The 23,646-nt window shown below is 33.6% G+C and overlaps 1 protein-coding gene across 1 annotated transcript in view; it reads left to right on the top strand.

The window, feature by feature from the left end:
* Positions 1-217: 217 nt before the first annotated feature.
* Positions 218-23,646, top strand: part of LOC132563402 (anoctamin-4-like) — a 76,052-nt gene continuing 52,623 nt past the window's right edge. The window contains exons 1-2 of the mRNA XM_060228164.1: positions 218-418; positions 12,929-12,991. Of these exons, the coding sequence (XP_060084147.1) occupies positions 379-418; positions 12,929-12,991 (103 nt within the window). The 5' untranslated portion in view covers positions 218-378. The remainder of the gene's footprint in view (positions 419-12,928; positions 12,992-23,646) is intronic.

Consider the following 23,646-nt stretch of genomic DNA (forward strand, 5'->3'; position numbering starts at 1 on the left):
CATCCTTAGGTAATGAAAGATTTCGAGAACTCCCGGAAAGAAAAGAAAACCCAGGGAAAGCGCCACCTATTGCCACCGTGCAAGCTTCTTCACTCGCTTTGGGTGTGGATCGAGAGAACCTGTTTTCATAAGCACTTATTATATTTGATATGTCGAAATGGCTGTGTATATTATCAGCACCACAGCGACTGCTACAGTGATGTGATGTGTGTAGTTAGCGCGACAGTTTTCATACAAACGTGATCACAAACGAGAAAAAGACACGAGCGTCAAGCAGCGGCTGTTGCTGAGTCTGAAATCTGTGACCTCTCAAAAGCGAACGCGTTGTGTCAGTGTGTTTTGGGTGTGACTAAGGGACATTCACCCTAACCAGGCGCCATGGAACCCATAGGGTTTGAAATGCATACTGGTGAGCAAGGTAAGTCAAAGTACTGGCTGAGTCCATGAAATAGCATTCTTCCGTGAAAGAAAAATATTGTTGTCGGTGTGTATTCGGCCGTATCGAAACGTTGTCGTAGCGGTACATGCTATGTACATGAAATGAGATATTGGTCTGTTTCTACGCCTTACATAAACTTGAGTGCTTTACTATTTCTCTAGAGTTCTTCAGTCCCCTTTTGTTTGGAAACGTTGTTGGACTTTAAAAACTATTATTTTGACAGTCGTGTCAAAACAGTGAACACACGAAGACTTGTTGCAAGAGCTATGTGATTTGTGTTTCGTTTTCAACATATACATGTTTATGAAAAAAAAGTATCTTCCACGATTTTGTTTTTTAATGCCAATAAGAAAAACAAATACTTATAATATTGGAACTAATGTTCAAGTTGTTTATACATAGGCTAGGTCTATTTGTTTTTTACAGTGGCCTAAAAAACAAGTTCATGATAAATTGACATTTGAAATATGATCCAACTTTTTACAGACCTGTTCTTTGTTGATTCTGGATATACATTATGATAACACATAGATTGTTTATTACAAAATACAGTTTCTGTTTGATTATAGTCAAGGCCTATACATGTCATTGCATCAGATGTGTAATAATTCATATATTTACTAAATGATAGAATATTTAATTGTTCTGGTGCCAAATTAAAGCTGTTGACATGCTGATTATTATTCTAGATTTACACTAGACAAACTACAAATGTATGTAAAGGGACAGCACGGTTGTGTGATTGCTGTACACTTAAACCTTAAGTATAGATATATACTGCCACTTTTCTTTTATGAAGTACTTGTTGGCATCTTTCTCCAAAAAAGCGCAGACTAAGTCAACTTATATTTCCTGTTATGACACCACTTGAATTTGGTGTAAAAATAGATTTATCTAGTTATTAATTGGAATATATTTCATTGTTAATATAAAGTTGTATCTGTGATTTGTATCTGAAAATTAAATCAAATTCAATATCTGTATTCAACATATATTTGTTTGACTGGGTTTAATTTTATTTTTGGATCCTACATACATGTTGTCAATACTAATGAATCATATTATAATTCAGTTATCAAATTATGCAATATATTTCTGAAATGACAGTTAATTTCTAGAGGAAAAGTGAAGAGAAAGTAGCACCGGAAAAATATAACATTATTTAAAAGCCTTTGATCATTACAGAACTGATAATCAATATTGCACAGGTAAATTTCAGGTATTTTTAGGAATAAAGTGAAAAGAGTTTTTTTGAAGTTATCTCCCTTTACAGTGTTTGGCTTCTGTATGGATTGTAAAGAGAATAAAATCACCAAATTATTTGTATAGATTTATTGAAAAACACTTGAATTTAATATTGTGATCATTTGGTTCGGCTGATATTTATCGTCTAATCTGTTGAAGTCATGTTCGTGTGAATTTATTGGGCAAGCAGCAATCGATGAAATTGAAACATGATGTGTATTTTTTCTAATGTCATTCAGGAAGTGTGATTTCCTCACAGGATAAATTATTCATTGTTAATATAAAAACAAAAATGACTCTACATATATAGTAGTGCAGAGTACACACATGTGATGATGATGATGATGATGATGATGATGATGATCATAGTGATGATGATGATTGATGATGATCATAGTGATGATGATGATGATGATGATGATGATGATGATGATGATGATGATGATGATGATGATGATTTTTATGATGGTGGTGGTGGTGGTGGTGGTGATGATGATGATGATAATGATGATGATGATGATGATGATGATGATGATGATGATGATGATGATGGAAAAACCATGCTGTTTTGCTTACAAGAAAATTTTAGAAAACCACCATATTACTTTCATTTTTTACTTTGTATTTTTACTTTGTAATATTTCATGAACTCAAAAAAGAGGGAAACAAAGAGACAGTTTTTAATGAATTACTCCAAAAATGTTCAGGAAACATGTGTTTGCCACTGTAGTTCTGTTACCTAAAAACTTATTTTGCAGCCATGACTCAAAATATGCAATATACTGAGAATGTTTTACGATATGATACCTTCATTAAAAAATCATTAACGATGAAAGATGATCTACATAAAAATATCAATACAAGGGTTGGACAAATATAATAGTTGACACAATATTTCTGGTAACGTTTGTAGTCAGGACACTTCATTGACAGAAACGGATGGGAGAATGTGATGCCAGTCCTGGTGTCAAAATTTTGATATGTAATATTTCGCAAAAAGAAAAATAACAATTTATTTATTATTGTACGGTATTATTACATTGGGTTTGGTTTATGATGTTTTACAAGCATCCTATCAAGAGCTATGGACATCATAAGGATGGCCTCCCATGTGTGTGAGCTGTATGTGTGTTTTGGAAGGCAGGGCATGCTTGTGTTTAACTCTTTGTGATCGTACAGACCTGATGCCAAGTTCAATTGTAGGGTTATCTCACTGAAGTTTACTGCCGAAAAACAGCCATTAGGATAAAACACCCAGTCTTATTACATTGACAATGGTCAAATCAATTTCCAAACGGCTGAATATTAAACAAGAGTTAAAACTGACTTTCAGACTTTCATGGGTCAAATCCCAAAGCTTCCTCGCAGGGATAGATATAGGGAGACATAAAGAAAAATGTTGCTGAGGTTAAAATTTAAAAAAAAAGATCCCAAAGGTGGTTGCCATTTACTAATCATCCTATCTAGTTAGGCTGCAATGAGTATTCTGTAATATCTGTGACAGTGTACCAGAAATATCCAAAAATGTGTTTTCATACAAAAATGAATTTGGAAATTTTTATTAGATGAAATGAGATTTTGTCAAAGTGTGTGTAACTTGTCTATCAAATATTGCAGGCTGTAAGATGCAGCTAAAAACTGATATCAGAGTGTTCAAGGACATCTGTTGTATTAAATACATGAAGCACTTGTCAGTTGGTTAAATTTGAATGAAACAGGCTTATGCTTTTCGCATGAATGAGCTTCAGTACTATCTGAGATCATCAATTACACAGAAAGTGTATATTACTTTTAACATAAAACATTTACATCTAGTCCCAGTCATAAACACATTGATTCAAAATACCATTTCAAATATGTCGTAAATTTCTAAGATATGGAAATTTAGAGCGTAATCTGGAAAAGGCATTAAATTTGGATAGCGGAAAAAGACAAAATGAACAATATAACAATTTCAAATTTCAAATCATTTTGTAACAATATATAAATGTTATATAAGATAACGACAGTTTGACGTTTTCAGTTAAGATCAATTTTTTGTTATAACTGTTATACATATTTCAAAGTCTTTTACGTAGATATTTCTCTTGCTAGAAAAACATACTTAATGGTATTTATTACAGCAAGAATCTTTGAAAGATAATGTGATTTTACCAAATAACAAAACACAAAAACAGGAAATATTGGAAAAAAAATACATTCCATATTTTCCATGTGTACAGTCATGAAACATCAACAAGCCAGTAGTAGTTTAGGAAATAAGATGAAAAGAGCACTGCCAACTGCTCCACTGACAGACAGCATTATGGTTTATATGAGAGAATGCTGACAGGGATCACATATTTATGACATAACTGAGCTAATTGCAGATCTCCATTTATATATATTCAGCACTCTACATGTGCAGTGCTGAACAGAATACATAAATCATGCATTGTTAATCACTGAATAAATGATTAACCTGTCTGACATTTTCACTCTACCGTCAAAGTATATAGGGAATATTGTTTGTGTATATGAAATAGGCACGGAAATGTGTAGACAATAAGCTTGTGTATTGATAATTTCTCTTGGAAATAAATGGATTACTTCACAGTTGCAAGAATGATAACAATACTCCACAGTTTTAATTTGAAATTAAAAGAAAAAAAAACATTGCTCAATTGCTTCAAAACATTTTGTGGTAGTTTAGTGTTAAAAATGTATGTGTTGACATGCAACCAAAATACAGAATATGAAACTCAATGCATGTGACACTTGTCAAAAGGAATTTCTCATTGGATTTACTGACCTCATTGTTGTTTGTCTGTTCCCGTTTTCTTTTTTGCACAATTACACACTTCTTTGGTTTTACTGCATAGCAAAATGACAACCAGATATTTGCATAGGCATATCAAAATTTTGCAAACAAAATTTGATGAATCTTAATCTTCATACTATAGTAATTTTTATTAGGAATTTTTAGGTGACTTGAGAGGGGTGGGGGTGGGGGTATAAAGTAGCAGGTTAATGCAGGAGGTGGTATAAAGTAGCAGGTAAAGGTAGGGTGGGGGAGGTGGTGGTATAAAGTAGCAGATAAAGGTAGGGGGTGGTATAAAGTAGCAGGTAAAGGTAGGGGGTGGTATAAAGTAGCAGGTAAAGGTAGGGGGTGATATAAAGTAGCAGGTAAAGGTAGGGGGTGATATAAAGTAGCAGGTAAAGGTAGGGGGTGATATAAAGTAGCAGGTAAAGGTAGGGGGTGATATAAAGTAGCAGGTAAAGGTAGGGGGTGATATAAAGTAGCAGGTAAAGGTAGGGGGTGATATAAAGTAGCAGGTAAAGGTAGGGGGTGGTATAAAGTAGCAGATAAAGGTAGGGGGTGATATAAAGTAGCAGGTAAAGGTAGGGGGTGGTATAAAGTAGCAGATAAAGGTAGGGGGTGGTATAAAGTAGCAGATAAAGGATAGAAATCATACTGGAATTCATCTTTGATTGGTAATGTTAACACTTATTAGATGCTGAAATATGGCAATAAGTTTAGGAAAAGAGGAGATTACTCTTACTAATTAATAGAATTCAAATGTGCATTGTAGCATACACCCTAAGTGTATGAATACTGTTGTATACATCAGTATACTATGATTTGTAGTAATCATGTAAAAGCTTGCACCTAATTGTGAATGGTCAATTGACCACAAGTAATTGGTAGTAATTGGAGATCATTTGGAGTTATCACTGACCAGGACAGTGGTCAGTTTAGATTTGTGTACGTAATGCCTAAAGGTCAGCCACCAAGACGTATGTAGTGGTCATCACCGTTTATAAAGGTCAGTGTATAGAAGTGACATATAGCTATATAGTTGGACATAAGGGACACTTAACATTAATGGGACGGTCACTTTGTCATAAATATGTCAGTTTAAGTGTGCAGGTTAATATTTCTTGGTAGTATAATGTCAAAAGGTTATGACAGTTAGCGTAAATATTCCATGTAGTGTATAGTGTATAACATAGCCAGTTCTTGATACAGAAGTGCAATTTCATGTTGATGGTCATAACAATATTGGTGAATTGTTCAATGTAAGTACACTTCAGTACACCTAAGGAGTCCAAGAACATGATTCATGCTAGTAAATAACCATCTTACTTAGTCTCCCATTCTTATTATAGATTGACTTTATTTGATAAACTACACACTGAAATGCCCGCAATATATAATGCTTGCATAATAGATGTATGTTGTTATGCCATGTATGTTGTTGTTATGCCTTGAAAGGTTTAAATAAACCAAATGATCTCGATCAAAAAGGAAAGATTCTTTTGTTGCCAAACACCAGTTTAATTGCTGGAGAATTGTTTCACAACATAGGAATCTTCTTCGAAAAGTAGAGAGCGCTTAGTTTCCCAAGACTCGGATACTGAGATGCCAGACATATTGTCTGCTTATCGTGAGGCTCGTTTAAACAATATGGATTACGAAAATGTGGAATTCTCCATCACTGTTTAGGTGTAACTTAATTAGTGCCAAACTTGTACTTACTGACCCCAAAGTATGATCATAAAAGGTGACCAAAGGGCCTGTTTCCAGTAATGTTAATTCTCCATAGGAGCCTGACCCCGTATAATTTCTTATCTAGCTCAACTACTGTTTTTTTCTTTTCCGAAAAATAATTTTACACCTTTCCGACACCCAGATTTCATAATTTCAGTGAAAATGTATTTTTATAAAGTTGTCAATTTCAGCATCAAAGACATAAGTTTGTAAATAAAAGGTTATCTCGAAATTATAATTCGCAACATAGTATAAATTTCTTTTGATAAATATTTTCAAAACATCGTGTTTATTCATAAAACATAAAAAGAAAATATTCTCGGATGAAAATGCACTTGCAGAGACACAATTATGAAGAAAATGCCATAAATTTGCAATTTTCTCCCGTTATATAGTTTTGGATGCAAATTTCCATCAGAAAATCGGATAGAGCTTTACTTGTTTCATATGTGTACCAAAAATCAGCTAATTCCATGTGGTGGAACGTTCTCATATCGCCGCCTGAATGTGTTTGTAAATTGAAAGAAAAGGGGAAATGAGTAACAACCTTGTCTGAAACCCTATTATATAGCTTATTATATACAAACTTTTATATTGAATATCAGAGCGGATATTTTCATGACAGTTTTATGATGTAAAAAAAAAAAAATAAATAAATAAAGTACTGTTTCCCCGTCTCGATCTTGATTACTTGAGAACCATTACGTGTGGGACGTATCAGATATCTCTGGCTCCTGGTTACATCGCCGAACATTTAAGTGATGACGGCGACTATGAGGTGTGGCTTTACCAGCACTCCCCAGACCTTCTCCGATGTCAAATACATTCTTGACACAAAAGCCAAACGAAATATAACGTTTGGATATGGTTCACCGTTTCACCCGATGTTGAGGCCCCAATAAAGAACTACTACTGCCAGTGCCCAGTTGGAGAGAGAACGATGGGAATGTGTGCGCACATCTCCAGTATCTTGTACTACCTTGGGTATTACAGGACGCTGGAAAACCCTCGACCATTACAACCACAGGTAAAGAAATTCCGACAAAACTTGAAAGAGTTTTCCATGCGGCAACAGAGTGCATATGTCCAAAGTATGTTTGGGGCTCGATATGAAAGATCCCCGTTACCATGTGACTAACCAAACTTATAAATATAGGTATTATACAATCGTCCGTAGCTATGAACACTCCTGTAAATGTGAAAACCAACCAAAATCATAAGGAACACGTTTTGTTTGTTGTTCTGTCTATTTGTCAGCCAATGTCTTCAACCACGGGGACTTGCGAAGTAGCCATCTTGGATTTTTTTATGAAAAAGTGTTTCTCTCACTTTTTTTCATATCTGTGTACATATTCTCAACATACCGAGCAAATACTCTCGTTTTTTTGTTAATTATCTAAAGAAAGTCGAAATTTGGCAATTAGGCTAATTCAACCCAACATTTGAAAATGTTCCACCACTTACATTTTGATGATTTTTCCTCTCATCAATAGCATATTACGTACTATTTAATAGAATAAAAATTGGTTTGCATCCAACGCCCATAAAAGGGTGTATTCTCTAAAAAACAAAAATTTTTGTGTCTAAAATGTTATCATCGAAAATGGCATTTTTGAGATTGTTTCTTCCATAAAACAGCCAAATGGCACGATGGAAACATGATTTTTTGTCACAATCATGCCATGAATGTATTCTTTACAGTGACTATCATTTGATTAGATTTTCATTAATATTTTACATAACATGCACATTTTATCAACACTTAGACAGCTTCTGAAAGGTACAACTTTGAGGAGCCATAAAAAACAAACCAAGTGACCTAAATCTTTATACTTTATAGATTTGTGACCACAACAGCATGGGCAATGCACCACCAACAGGAAATTTGAATCAGAGAAGGGGCCGTTTTGGAAACCGGCCCTTTGAAATGTAAACTTTTTACCTAATGTCTTTATTGATATGTCACTGCCTTATGGCCTTTAGTTGAGTGTTCACCCCTGTTAGGGAAGCTTTGGGTTCTAGCTGTCTTGTGGCCGAAATATGCAGACTGTAAAAATGGAAGTTACTAATCGATGGCTTATGCTCACCATTTTTATAGTGTAACAGTGACAAGGTAGCTTGGCAGTCCAGCTGGTTCTTCAAGACTGTAATGGCAATTTAACATCAGCAAGTATTGTTCCATACTAATGTCAGCGAATTAAATCACAGCCTCCATCTAGCTCAAGCTCTCAACACATGTATTGTGTCTATATATAGGGAATTCGTCCTGAATTACCATGGTTACCTAGATTAAATAATAGTTTGGTTCTAAAAACCAGTTATAGAACCTTTAACTTAAAACCATGTTAAATTCTTCATGAATAAATACAATCGCATCTCCTTCCTTAAAAGAAATAAAAACAAAATATCTTGGCATCACAGAGCCTTTAATAAAGCTGTGAAGATAGTGTGTACTTAAGTATTCATTTAACACTAGATACACATTTGTTGTGTTCTGTCCATGTTATCAGCTGATTTGTGTTATTGATGTTATGTGGTCAAAACAAAGGTAATCTGACATTAATGTGTTATTATCGCTAGATGATCACCAGGTCTGGACTATAGAGTGGGACAAGATTGTCGTACTGAGAAAAGGAAAAATGGTGATGTAACCTGGAAGGGGTTACAGGAAATTCTGCTACCATTGATTTCACATCATTTGGGATATATTTTGCTTTCTAGCAGACCATTTTATATAACAAAAACAATTCTTTAAATGCTAATTAATAACATGAAATAATCTGCACTATTGAAATGTTTTTTTATTGGTTTGATAAATGAGGTTGAAAAAAAGGCTAAAAATACTTGAGGAGACTATGTAATCTTTGCTACTATCTAAGCAGGTTTTATGATTTCGAATAATAACAGTTAGTAATAATTGTTTGGTTTACCTGTTAAGATTGTATGAACAATGAAAATATAATAAAATTCAAATCCAATATTAGTATTAAGATTGTGGTTAAAAAAAATATCTAGATCTTAAGATATGGATAACATAACCAGATCCTGTTGAAGCTTTCTGGAATACTGACTGATTCAGTTTGTATGTCTTGCACTGTCAATACAATGCATGACTTTTCCCTTGCTTTACAATTGAAGGGACTGAAAAATGGCTTCAACTCAACAGAAATTACAAAGATATAGAAGGGAAAAAATTGGAACTTGAAAATTATTTCAACTCAGATGGAATTTAGACTCGAGTGATTTTGAGACAACAAGTTTCAACTCTATATGATCACTATTGTTAAGGTTCAGATTTGTTTTAGGTTATCGTAAGTTATCAATACTTGGTATATATAGACATGATTTAGGTAGTGTGAAAAGTTCCACAGATGCCTACAGCCATCTCCCAGAGGTATATGTTTAGGTGTCAGTAGTAGGATAAAGCATTAATCTGTTTATACAGAGGCTGGCAATGATATACACTGTTTATTGTCTACATCAATCTGTGGATTATATATCTACATTGCCCTCTGGCAATTATTATTAGCTGAATGCCCTGGTCTTGCCATCCTGGACCCTGGTCACAGGACAAGTTCTGATTCTGTTGACAGGATTCTCATTATTTTCAACTTATTTGCAGAAATGTACTCGGGAGAATTAAAATTGATTTCAGGATTAAATTTCAGTAAGAATTATAGTTATATACAAGGAATACTATGTACCATGTGTTTGATTTCAATCGTTACAACCAAATAAGAAAATTCCAATTTTTTTTTATGTTCTTTATGTGTATCATTCACCACGACAACAATGTCATGTTATATAAACTGACTCCATTTTTTTGGGGGGGCTGACTGATTTCCATAAAAGTACAAATATCAAGTACATGCATGTATTAACATTAATATACGTTGTATTAGAATAAACAGGATTTGGAGTGCCAAGGTCAATGTTGCCAATACTATTTACCGGTATGTGAAACAATGGTATTAATTTACATATGAACAGGTTTCACTATACTGGCTCAAGTGACTCAGCTTGTCTAGACTGAATGCTTTATGAACATAGAGGCACTCATGTCTCAGATCTTTTGTAATTTTGATTTTAAAAAGTGAATTTAAGAAATAGTTATATATTAAAAAAAGATCCTAGAATTCTACTTTCGTGCTTTTCCTTTAATAACCTAACCAGACACCAGGCTTCTTAATGCCAGCTGCTGTATCTTAATCCCCTGTTCTGTGGGTGGAGAGGTCATCACTACATAAACACATGGAAATCTTTGATAATCTAGGTACTATTTTAACAGGATCTACTTCATGGTCCTTGGCCTATATACCTTACATCTACTACACTCACATATATATATATTTACATCTCTGCATGCCACAAGTCCCTATAAATACACTATCAGATGATATGTTGTTTTAGGGCTTGGAATTTAAGTCATCATGGTACTTCTTTTTCTGTATCAGATTTTTAAGAAAAATCTCCTTAAAGATAAACAAAACAAAGTTTGACCCACAAAGTTTGGTTTCAGTAATGATATGCACATATTACTGCTAGATGTAAACTTATTATATATATTATTAAATTATACTATTATTAAAGTGTACCCTGAGAGGTCAGCTATGTTGACCTTGAAAAATAGTTCTGCACATAAAATACACTCTGCCGAAAACGCGAATGCCGTGGAATGTTCCGTTACTGAGAAATTGCGACTTCTCTGAAAAACACACCTTTGGCTGAGAGGCGTTGACCTCGTTTTCGGGCACCCAAACCTGTGATGTCATAAGTTCAACGCTTTTGTTGATGCAGCCATATTGTCTTTACTGTGCTACATGTGATTGTGATCTATTTTGGGATTTTCCGTGGTAATTTCTTTGTTTATTTACGTGAAAGTAGGCCTAGTCGTGAATGGGTCACGGGAATTTACACACCGAGAATTTTCATACTACTATTATATAGTATAGAATAGAATTATTAGAATTTATAGAATTGGTTATGTGTGTATGTTGTTTGTATAAGGTGTATTTGGTTTTTAGATCTTCCAGCAGACGATGTTGTTTAGTTATTAATTAAATAACAATAAGATCACCAATCTTGATTTGAAAACACAGTTCACAGTGTAGAGATGTCATCTAAACTCATAATCACACCTGTGCCAGGTTAGGTAATTAGCACCTCTGTGGCTGGAAAAAACAATTGTGACACCTGTGAGGCGACACTCCTGTCGGCTAACAACAGACGCGTACCAGTGCTAGGGTAAAAACCAGTCAAATAATTGTTTAAACTTCTAAAACATCAAATTTTTATTATTAACACAGTGGAGGGTGTTATAATTGGTTGTTGACACCCTATCTATATATATCCATAGTGCTACGAAAATTCCCTGGAAAGAAAAATTCCCCTCGGACGAAACTTCTTCGGTAAGAAAATTCCCGACACCTCGTGAATGTATGCATAGTCTTGCACAAACGCGATTTCCCGACGTCAGAAATTGTTGATCGAGACTTGAAGATAGTAAAATTAGTCCAAAACCACACCCAATTTTATTTGGTTTCTTTGAAACGACGATTCACTGTTCGACTACTTTCACGACTACTGGTGAGACCCAGTGAAGTACGTGCCAATCTATGTTGCCCAAGCGATCGTCACTTTTCGAAGGGTCATTTTCCTCCTCACTGGATACATCGTCTTGTAATTCCAGTTCAAATCGGTAGGGCTGGATTCCGTCTTCAGACATATCATTCACACCATAATCAGACTCCTCAAAACTTATGCTCAAATCGCTCTCAGTTGCGGTGTCGTCACTGTCAGTCATGTTGACTGCCATTTCTGTTGAACTTATGACGTCACGAGTAGAAGAGCCTCGATTCTGCGGAAATGACGATTCGGCTGATTAGGTCTGGGTGGACAGGTGAAAATCGACAACTTTAAGCTTTAATAACTCGACACTGGGGTGACGGATTTTGACGGGGTTTTCATTATTATTATTTTTACGGCATTCTTAACATTATATCTAAATATAAAATTACTCTCAGGGTACACTTTTAGATATACATACATAGTTTTTTAAAAAAAATTTCAAGATGAAAAAAGAGTATGGACAAAGACAAGAAAAAACAATTAGAAAAGAACAAATCAGTCATACTGGTTTTGAACTATAAAATTCCTTGATTAACAGAGCTGGTGTATACAATACCTAATACAATGTAATACAATACCTAATACAATGTAATACAATACAATACCTAATACAATGTAATACAATAACATACAATGTAATACAATACCCAATACAATGTAATACAATACCTAATAAAATGTAATACAATAACATACAATATAATACAATACCTAATACAATGTAATACAATAACATACAATGTAATACAATACCTATTAAATGTAATACAATACCTAATACAATGTAATATAATACAATACCTAATACAATGTAATACAATACCTAATACAATAACATACAATGTAATACAATACCTAATACAATGTAATACAATATCTAGACACCAGATTATATAAAAGTAGATATCTGTATAGTGCTTATGTTGTAATAACAGGAAACATGACAAGATCATTGAATTAACCGACTCTGAGACAAATATAACTTGAAATGTGAATTCAATTGTTGGGTCATAATTTGCTGAATTCATAATTATGTTGAAAGAAAACAAATTCAATAATGGACAATTTTTTTCTTTCATTTTCAGACCAGCCTTCTGCACATGTTTCACAGGTGAATGTAGAATACCCGATGAATACACCATCATCAGGTAAGTTTTCAATGGAATGCACAGGTAAATGCTTCAGTGTATACGAATACAGGTAAATTTTAAAGGCAGGTTTTGATTTAGTGCTATTCAACGCCCATATGAAATATGAAGGGTGGTGCAGAGCTATGCTTTGTTTACATACAATGATGTTATGTATAATTGGCCCTTGCTTCAGTTTTCAGCAAATATTCATGTCATGTATTTGAAGTTCCACCATGATTTGTTCAGATTTGATAGGGTTATTTTTGCAGATTGATTGAAATTCAAATACCGTAAATATTCGCGTATAGTGCGCAGGTACTTTTTGGAGATCAGATTTAAAAAAAAAAATCTACAGAAAAATTAATTGACTGGTCACTGCGACAAAACATTTGATGTGGTCTGATCCATTGATAATTAGGAAACTACAATGAGCGTGACCCTAACACATATAATTACCTTAAGTAAACAAATTTACCCAGGTGATCTAACAAGCATGAAAGGCTTGGCTGATTGTATAATTAACAGTTACTGACAGTTAACACGTTGAGTATGAGGAGACTGATGACACCCGGCTTGGGCTGAACGTGTACTATTGGTCAGAAAACGATGTTGTTTTAACTGTCTGAACATTTTCAATCCTACCTTGTCCCCATAAAAGCAGGTGGTTTGTTCAGTATAGCCATGATCTTTCATGGTACCTGTGGTATCCGAAGGTATTTAATGATAGATTGTTTACACCGACATGGGGAAACTGCGAACGCCATTTGACTACGCCGAGAGACTGGAGTTTCGTGCCGCCGGTCGCCACTTCGACATTCCAGAGTGAAATATCAAGGCACGGACCATGCAGATCAAGAGAGGTCATGGGGTCACCAACTTTTGGCATCGGTGGGATGGGCTGTCCGATTTATGAACAGAACGACAATCGCCTAAAAACTTCCGGATTCATTGAATTCCACGGATACATCATCAAAATGAGGCAGAAATTCAGACACTACTATAGCCCCGACCAATAGTAAGACCGACGGGAAACGAAAAAAAAATAGATTCACCGTAATGCTAGCGTGAATGGCAGATGATTAAAACATTCGAAATTTATTTTATTTTATTTTTTTGTTGTTTTTATCTCCAAACTATCATATAAGACCGACGACTTTTACATATAACTATGTGAAGGGAGGTAATCCAATATGGCGGATGCAGAACTCGGGAATGATAACCCCAGGAATGGCATGTACCTGCGTATAGTGTGCACCCCCTTTTTGACACGACAGTTTCAGCTTAAAAAAGTGCGCACTATACGCGAATATTTACGGTATGTGACATGTTACTCGTTAAAACGTTTCAATTTAATAATAAAAGCCATAATAATTAATTTTACATGCTAATTGAGTAATTAATTCTAGATTAATATGCAGCGACATACATTTATATTCCATACTCATTGTCATCGATAAAACAATGTCATTGTCAGTTCATTAGCTTCAGGCAAAATATTTTCGAAGAAGTTTCCGAATTACTTGCGACAATGCAAACAACCTGTGTTTACCATGCATAAGAAAAAGGCCCAATTTTAAACATTAATCTGTCATAATGTAAACAAAACCATCCGATGTAATAATATTGCAAAATCTATATAATATTGAAGACAGGATTTGGAAGGCTTAACCAGTATCGAGGGTTAAAGCCCTCAAATTCCTGTTATCAGTTAGGCAGTTGTTAGGCAGGCTTTGGGTATAAGTTAGTGGTACGTGTTTGTAATGGCCAATGTGTTATCTAGACTGTTTACCAGTATATATATCCCTTTATCGTGGCTTGTATTCAATGAAAAAAGGCGTGTCATGGTGTAACAAACAACTAACATCTGTGAAAGTGTCGGCTGGGTTGGGATATTTATGACAAAATTTTATATCTAATGTAAATTAGATTTAAATTTTGTTTTTGACAGATATTTGTCTGAAAATCAGTGCAGTTTCAGTGAGTGATTCTTGGTATCTATGCAGATATTATCGGCATGTCATTGTTTTTATGTTTGTGACCATTGGTTAATACTGTGGAAATGTATGATTGTTAATATTGATACTGTTTGACATCGGTTTGTGGATGTGTTCATGATCATCTGACCTCGTAATCATATGTCAGTGAATGCTGTGAAGCAACAGATTGCTATCCTGTCATGAAAAAATTTTAGTGTGGATTTTGGAGTTTTGAATTATGTCCCGTAAGTATTTCAATATACAGTGTTTGTTTGAATGTAATTACATATATGTTTATTTCATTATCTTTGTAAATTGCAGTCTTATTGTTAAAGTTCTTGAAAAGCTGTATTTATTTGTTATTTTATCTTCTACTTAACTATAAGTCATAGTGACAAATGTAAAATTTACTCCTATTTATATTTGGTAATTTTTCAATAAGCCATATCATGATTCACTCTTCAATATTTCATCCTGAGCCTTTGAGAGATCTTCACGACCATTGACCAGAGTTTACGTGAAAACTATTTGTGGTACAGCCCACACCCAGAGTTCATAAGTCATAGAATTTGAAAAAGTCCTTGAGACCAAAGAGCATTTTGACTCATCCTATATGATTTGGTTTGACCCAAATCAACTTACAGTGAAAGACCTTTTAAGTCTAATTGTATGTTTTCACTTTATCAGAATTCTTCTAATGTTTATGAGTAATGTTTAGGGGACAGTATGCTTGTCTACATGCATATAATGGAGATAAGATCATGAATTTGGGTTTTAACATGAGAGGCAGTGTTATATTATTTGTCCAGTAAAGGTAGGAGATAATGCCTTGTAATATAACTTTGTTTAGTTGTGATAGTTGTATTACAGCAGAAGTTGGTCCCTGGATTGACGATTTCGCCTACCGTAATGATTAGGCATAGTGTATCATTTGTATCAACTTTCTGAGAAAAACGACAAACTCAAAAGTCGATCAGAACATGCCACTAAGAGTAACATCATCATTCTCTCCACTTCACATTTCAATGACACATTTTAGCATGTCACAATAATAAATTTGTCCAATGTCAATCATCTGCCTCAAGTGGAAAGACGTCCGCCATCTTTGGGCTAGCATGAAAATTATCCAATAAAAAGAAGCGTTACATAACTATTATTTCTGCATGAGTTATCAACAGAGTGATAAAAACATATCCTTCAAACGTGACTTTGTTCTGTTATCTACCTTAGATATCCAAGAATATTCAATAGATAAAAATAGCTATGGAAGAAAAATCAATACAGTTATATGCCTGTATAAAGCTTAGATATGGGCCAATCAGGGAAATTGTACCAGACAGTGTTTCAGGGACATTAACGAAAATTACCAAGACATTTGATTAATTCCAGGCGTATAAAGTTTTTAGGTCTGTTCTCATGAATATATATACCAATGTGACAATTTCCAGGAGTCATGATTTAATTTGGCTACCTGCAGCTGGCTCTCGATCCTTTTGGTCATTTCAATTATTCTCCTTAATAACAATAATAATAATGAAAAAATGTTATTGTGTCACTAAATGCACGACCAATCTGTATTTCATCCTTGATTCAGAATCAGTTTCTGTTTTATAGTATCGACTCTGGCTGTTTTTAAGTTACCAAATTGCTCAAAATTTACATGAATATCCATTTTAGGAATTGTATTGTTTATATATGTATTGTTTAAATAGAGTACATCCTTTTAATTTTGACAGAAAACATCTGTGTTTTGTACATATATACATTTATCACTATATTTTATCACACCAAGTTGTTACACCTGTTATCTGTAGTAAGTATATTCAAAACGTTTATTTATGTTTTACGCGCTGCTGGTTGTCATCTCTCTGGGCTGTCATTTATATCAAATACTTTTCACTAGATGACAAGACTTAACTATTATTTAACAAATCTTTCTCGGGGCTTAAATAAATGTTAAGATTATATTTCATCTCGTAGTCAATTTTTTTTTTTATTTCAAAGTTAGAATTTCTTTTTTTTTGTTGAAATTGTATGAGATGGCCACAGTCACATCTACGTGTTTGATCAAGCTAACAAAACTATTAAATCTAAGCTTTATATGACACATATTTCGTTGATGTATGTACTTACTTACACAAGGTCACAAGGTAAATCAAATGATACAAGTGGACTTGTAAATAAGTTGTTAGTACATAGGTGGGGTTAGACAGCGAAAAAGTATACTACAGTATATTTGTATAGAGAGATGAAATGTTTACATTTGGCGACCTTTGGGCTATCACATGTGATTCATCGACCAGATATATACAGACAATCACCTGTCTATTTATAGAAATGTTATACAGCAATTTTAAGGACGAATGAAATAGTGATATTTTCTTCATTTTTCTGTTAAAATCACTTCATCAGATTACATATTTCAGTTTGTTAATTAGTTAGTAAAACAAAATGTATTATTTAACACTTGTAATTAGTACAATCAGCAAAAAAAATTAATGTTAGTTTTGAATATTGTGTTTATTTAAATTGTGATGCTGCAAGACTACATGTAATTTTGTAGAAGGAAACAAAAAAGGTTGTGGAGGGAATATTTCATTCAATGATTAGACAACATTTGTACATTATATCCACACTGAAAAACAACCTGTGTCACTTACATGTTGTTGACATCTCATATAGATCTCCATTCTTACTCTGTGTCAGGTTACATGTTGTTGACATCTCATATAGATCTCCATTCTTACTCTGTGTCAGGTTACATGTTGTTGACATCTCATATAAATATATAGATCTCCATTCTTACTCTGTGTCAGGTTACATGTTGTTGACATCTCATATAAATATATAGATCTCCATTCTTACTCTGTGTCAGGTTACATGTTGTTGACATCTCATATAGATCTCCATTCTTACTCTGTGTCAGGTTACATGTTGTTGACATCTCATATAGATCTCCATTCTTACTCTGTGTCAGGTTACATGTTGTTGACATCTCGTATAGATCTCCATTCTTACTCTGTGTCAGGTTACATGTTGTTGACATCTCATATAAATATATAGATCTCCATTCTTACTCTGTGTCAGGTTACATGTTGTTGACATCTCATATAAATATATAGATCTCCATTCTTACTCTGTGTCAGGTTACATGTTGTTGACATCTATATATAGATCTATACTCTGTGTAGGTTACATGTTGTTGACATCTCATATAAATATATAGATTCTTACTCTGTGTCAGGTTACATGTTGTTGACATCTCATATAAATATATATTCTTACTCTGTGTCAGGTTACATGTTGTTGACATCTCATATAAATATATAGATCTCCATTCTTACTCTGTGTCAGGTTACATGTTGTTGACATCTCATATAAATATATAGATCTCCATTCATACTCTGTGTCAGATTACATGTTGTTGACATCTCATATAGATCTCCATTCTTACTCTGTGTCAGGTTACATGTTGTTGACATCTCATATAAATATATAGATCTCCATTCTTACTCTGTGTCAGGTTACATGTTGTTGACATCTCATATAAATATATAGATCTCCATTCTTACTCTGTGTCAGGTTACATGTTGTTGACATCTCATATAAATATATAGATCTCCATTCTTACTCTGTGTGAGGTTACATGTTGTTGACATCTCATATAAATATATAGATCTCCATTCTTACTCTGTGTCAGGTTACATGTTGTTGACATCTCATATAAATATATGACATCTCATTCTTACTCTGTGTCTGTGTCAGGTTACATGTTGTTGACATCTCATATAAATATATAGATCTCCATTCTTACTCTGTGTCAGGTTACATGTTGTTGACATCTCATATAAATATATAGATCTCCATTCTTACTCTGTGTCAGGTTACATGTTGTTGACATCTCATATAAATATATAGATCTCCATTCTTACTCTGTGTCAGGTTACATGTTGTTGTCATCTAAATATATAGATCTCCATTCTTACTCTGTGTCAGGTTACATGTTGTTGACATCTCATATAGATCTCCATTCTTACTCTGTGTCAGGTTACATGTTGTTGACATCTCATATAAATATATAGATCTCCATTCTTACTCTGTGTCAGGTTACATGTTGTTGACATCTCATATAATATATACATTCATTTACTCTGTGTCAGGTTACATGTATGTTGACAGGTTATGTTGACATCTAAATATATAGATCTCCATTCTTACTGTGTCAGGTTACATGTTGTTGACATCTCATATAAATATATAGATCTCCATTCTTACTCTGTGTCAGGTTACATGTTGTTGACATCTCATATAAATATATAGATCTCCATTCTTACTCTGTGTCAGGTTACATGTTGTTGACATCTCATATAAATATATAGATCTCCATTCTTACTCTGTGTCAGGTTACATGTTGTTGACATCTCATATAAATATATAGATCTCCATTCTTACTCTGTGTCAGGTTACATGTTGTTGACATCTCATATAAATATATAGATCTCCATTCTTACTCTGTGTCAGGTTACATGTTGTTGACATCTCATATAGATCTCCATATATAAATATAGGTTACATGTTGTTGACATCTCATATAAATATATAGATCTCCATTCTTACTCTGTGTCAGGTTACATGTCTGTGTCAGGTTACATGACATCATATAACATATATAGATCTCCATTCTTACTCTGTGTCAGGTTACATGTTGTTGACATCTCATATAAATATATAGATCTCCATTCTTACTCTGTGTCAGGTTACATGTTGTTGACATCTCATATAAATATATAGAACTCCATTCTTACTCTGTGACAGGTTACATGTTGTTGACATCTCATATCATATAGATCTCCATTCTTACTCTGTGTCAGGTTACATGTTGTTGACATCTATAAATATATAGAATTCTTACTCTGGTTAGGTTACATGTTGTTGACATCTCATATAAATATATAGATCTCCATTCTTACTCTGTGTCAGGTTACATGTTGTTGACATCTCATATAAATATATAGATCTCCATTCTTACTCTGTGTCAGGTTACATGTTGTTGACATCTCATATAAATATATAGATCTCCATTCTTACTCTGTGTCAGGTTACATGTTGTTGACATCTCATATAAATATATAGATCTCCATTCTTACTCTGTGTCAGGTTACATGTTGTTGACATCTCATATAACTATATAGATCTCCATTCTTACTCTGTGTCAGGTTACATGTTGTTGACATCTCATATAAATATATAGATCTCCATTCTTACTCTGTGTCAGGTTACATGTTGTTGACATCTCATATAAATATATAGATCTCCATTCTTACTCTGTGTCAGGTTACATGTTGTTGACATCTCATATAAATATATAGATCTCCATTCTTACTCTGTGTCAGGTTACATGTTGTTGACATCTCATATAAATATATAGATCTCCATTCTTACTCTGTGTCAGGTTACATGTTGTTGACATCTCATATAAATATATAGATCTCCATTCTTACTTTGTGTCAGGTTACATGTATTGACATCTCATATAAATATATAGATCTCCATTCTTACTCTGTGTCAGGTTACATGTTGTTGACATCTCATATAAATATATAGATCTCCATTCTTACTCTGTGTCAGGTTACATGTTGTTGACATCTCATATAAATATATAGATCTCCATTCTTACTCTGTGTCAGGTTACATGTTGTTGACATCTCATATAAATATATAGATCTCCATTCTTACTCTGTGTTAGGTTACATGTTGTTGACATCTCATATAAATATATAGATCTCCATTCTTACTCTGTGTCAGGTTACATGTTGTTGACATCTCATATAAATATATAGATAGGTTACATGTTGTTGACATCTCATATATATATCAGATTACATGTTGTTGACATCTCATATAAATATATAGATCTCCATTCTTACTCTGTGTCAGGTTACATGTTGTTGACATCTCATATAAATATATAGATCTCCATTCTTACTCTGTGTCAGGTTACATGTTGTTGACATCTCATATAAATATATAGATCTCCATTCTTACTCTGTGTCAGGTTACATGTTGTTGACATCTCATATAAATATATAGATCTCCAGTCTTCCATTCTTACTCTGTGTCAGGTTTCATGTTGTTGACATCTCATATAAATATATAGATCTCCATTCTTACTCTGTGTCAGGTTACATGTTGTTGACATCTCATATAAATATATAGATCTCCATTCTTACTCTGTGTCAGGTTACATGTTGTTGACATCTCATATAAATACTCTGTGTATACAGATCTCCATTCTTACTCTGTGTCAGGTTACATGACATCTCATATAAATATATAGATCTCCATTCTTACTCTGTGTCAGGTTACATGTTGTTGACATCTCATATAAATATATAGATCTCCATTCTTACTCTGTGTCAGGTTACATGTTGTTGACATCTCATATAAATATATAGATCTCCATTCTTACTCTGTGTGAGTTTACATTTTGTTTATTTGTTTTATACTTTTTCTGTTCTGCTTTCTTACTCTGTGTCAGGTTACATGTTGTTGACATCTCATATAAATATATAGATCTCCATTCTTACTCTGTGTCAGGTTACATGTTGTTGACATGTTGTTGACATCTCATATAAATATATAGATCTCCATTCTTACTCTGTGTCAGGTTACATGTTGTTGACATCTCATATAAATATATAGATTTCCATTCTTACTCTGTGTCAGGTTACATGTTGTTGACATCTCATATAGATCTCCATTCTTACTCTGTGTCAGGTTACATGTTGTTGACATCTCATATAATATATATGATCTCCATTCTTACTCTGTGTCAGGTTACATGTTGTTGACATCTCATATAAATATATAGATCTCCATTCTTACTCTGTGTCAGGTTACATGTTGTTGACATCTCATATAAATATATAGATCTCCATTCTTACTCTGTGTCAGGTTACATGTTGTTGACATCTCATATAGATCTCCATTCTTACTCTGTGTCAGGTTACATGTTGTTGACATCTCATATAGATCTCCATTCTTACTCTGTGTCAGGTTACATGTTGTTGACATCTCATATAGATCTCCATTCTTATATATAAATATATAGATCTCCATTCTTACTCTGTGTCAGGTTACATGTTGTTGACATCTCATATAAATATATAGATCTCCATTCTTACTCTGTGTCAGGTTACATGTTGTTGACATCTCATATAAATATATAGATCTCCATTCTTACTCTGTGTCAGGTTACATGTTGTTGACATCTCATATAAATATATAGATCTCCATTCTTACTCTGTGTCAGGTTACATGTTGTTGACATCTCATATAAATATATAGATCTCCATTCTTACTCTGTGTCAGGTTACATGTTGTTGACATCTCATATAAATATATAGATCTCCATTCTTACTCTGTGTCAGGTTACATGTTGTTGACATCTCATATAAATATATAGATCTCCATTCTTACTCTGTGTCAGGTTACATGTTGTTGACATCTCATATAAATATATAGATCTCCATTCTTACTCTGTGTCAGGTTACATGTTGTTGACATCTCATATAAATATATATATCTCCATTCTTACTCTGTGTCAGGTTACATGTTGTTGACATCTCATATAAATATATAGATCTCCATTCTTACTCTGTGTCAGGTTACATGTTGTTGACATCTCATATAGATCTCCATTCTTACTCTGTGTCAGGTTACATGTTGTTGACATCTCATATAAATATATAGATCTCCATTCTTACTCTGTGTCAGGTTACATGTTGTTGACATCTCATATAAATATATAGATCTCCATTCTTACTCTGTGTCAGGTTACATGTTGTTGACATCTCATATAAATATATAGATCTCCATTCTTACTCTGTGTCAGGTTACATGTTGTTGACATCTCATATAAATATATAGATCTCCATTCTTACTCTGTGTCAGGTTACATGTTGTTGACATCTCATATAAATATATAGATCTCCATTCTTACTCTGTGTTAGGTTACATGTTGTTGACATCTCATATAGATCTCCATTCTTACTCTGTGTCAGGTTACATGTTGTTGACATCTCATATAAATATATAGATCTCCATTCTTACTCTGTGTCAGGTTACATGTTGTTGACATCTCATATAAATATATAGATCTCCATTCTTACTCTGTGTCAGATTACATGTTGTTGACATCTCATATAGATCTCCATTCTTACTGTGTCAGGTTACATGTTGTTGACATCTCATATAAATATATAGATATATACTCTGTGAGGTTACTCCATTCTTACTCTGTGTCAGGTTACATGTTGTTGACATCTCATATAAATATATAGATCTCCATTCTTACTCTGTGTCAGGTTACATGTTGTTGACATCTCATATAGATCTCCATTCTTACTCTGTGTCAGGTTACATGTTGTTGACATCTCATATAAATATATAGATCTCCATTCTTACTCTGTGTCAGGTTACATGTTGTTGACATCTCATATAAATATATAGATCTCCATTCTTACTCTGTGTCAGGTTACATGTTGTTGACATCTCATATAAATATATAGATCTCCATTCTTACTCTGTGTCAGGTTACATGTTGTTGACATCTCATATAAATATATAGATCTCCATTCTTACTCTGTGTCAGGTTACATGTTGTTGACATCTCATATAAATATATAGATCTCCATT

The sequence above is a fragment of the Ylistrum balloti genome, unplaced genomic scaffold (genome assembly GCF_031769215.1).
Source record: "Ylistrum balloti isolate Yb309-2 unplaced genomic scaffold, AGI_CSIRO_Ybal_v1 Utg371710, whole genome shotgun sequence".
Lineage (NCBI taxonomy): Eukaryota > Metazoa > Mollusca > Bivalvia > Pectinida > Pectinidae > Ylistrum > Ylistrum balloti.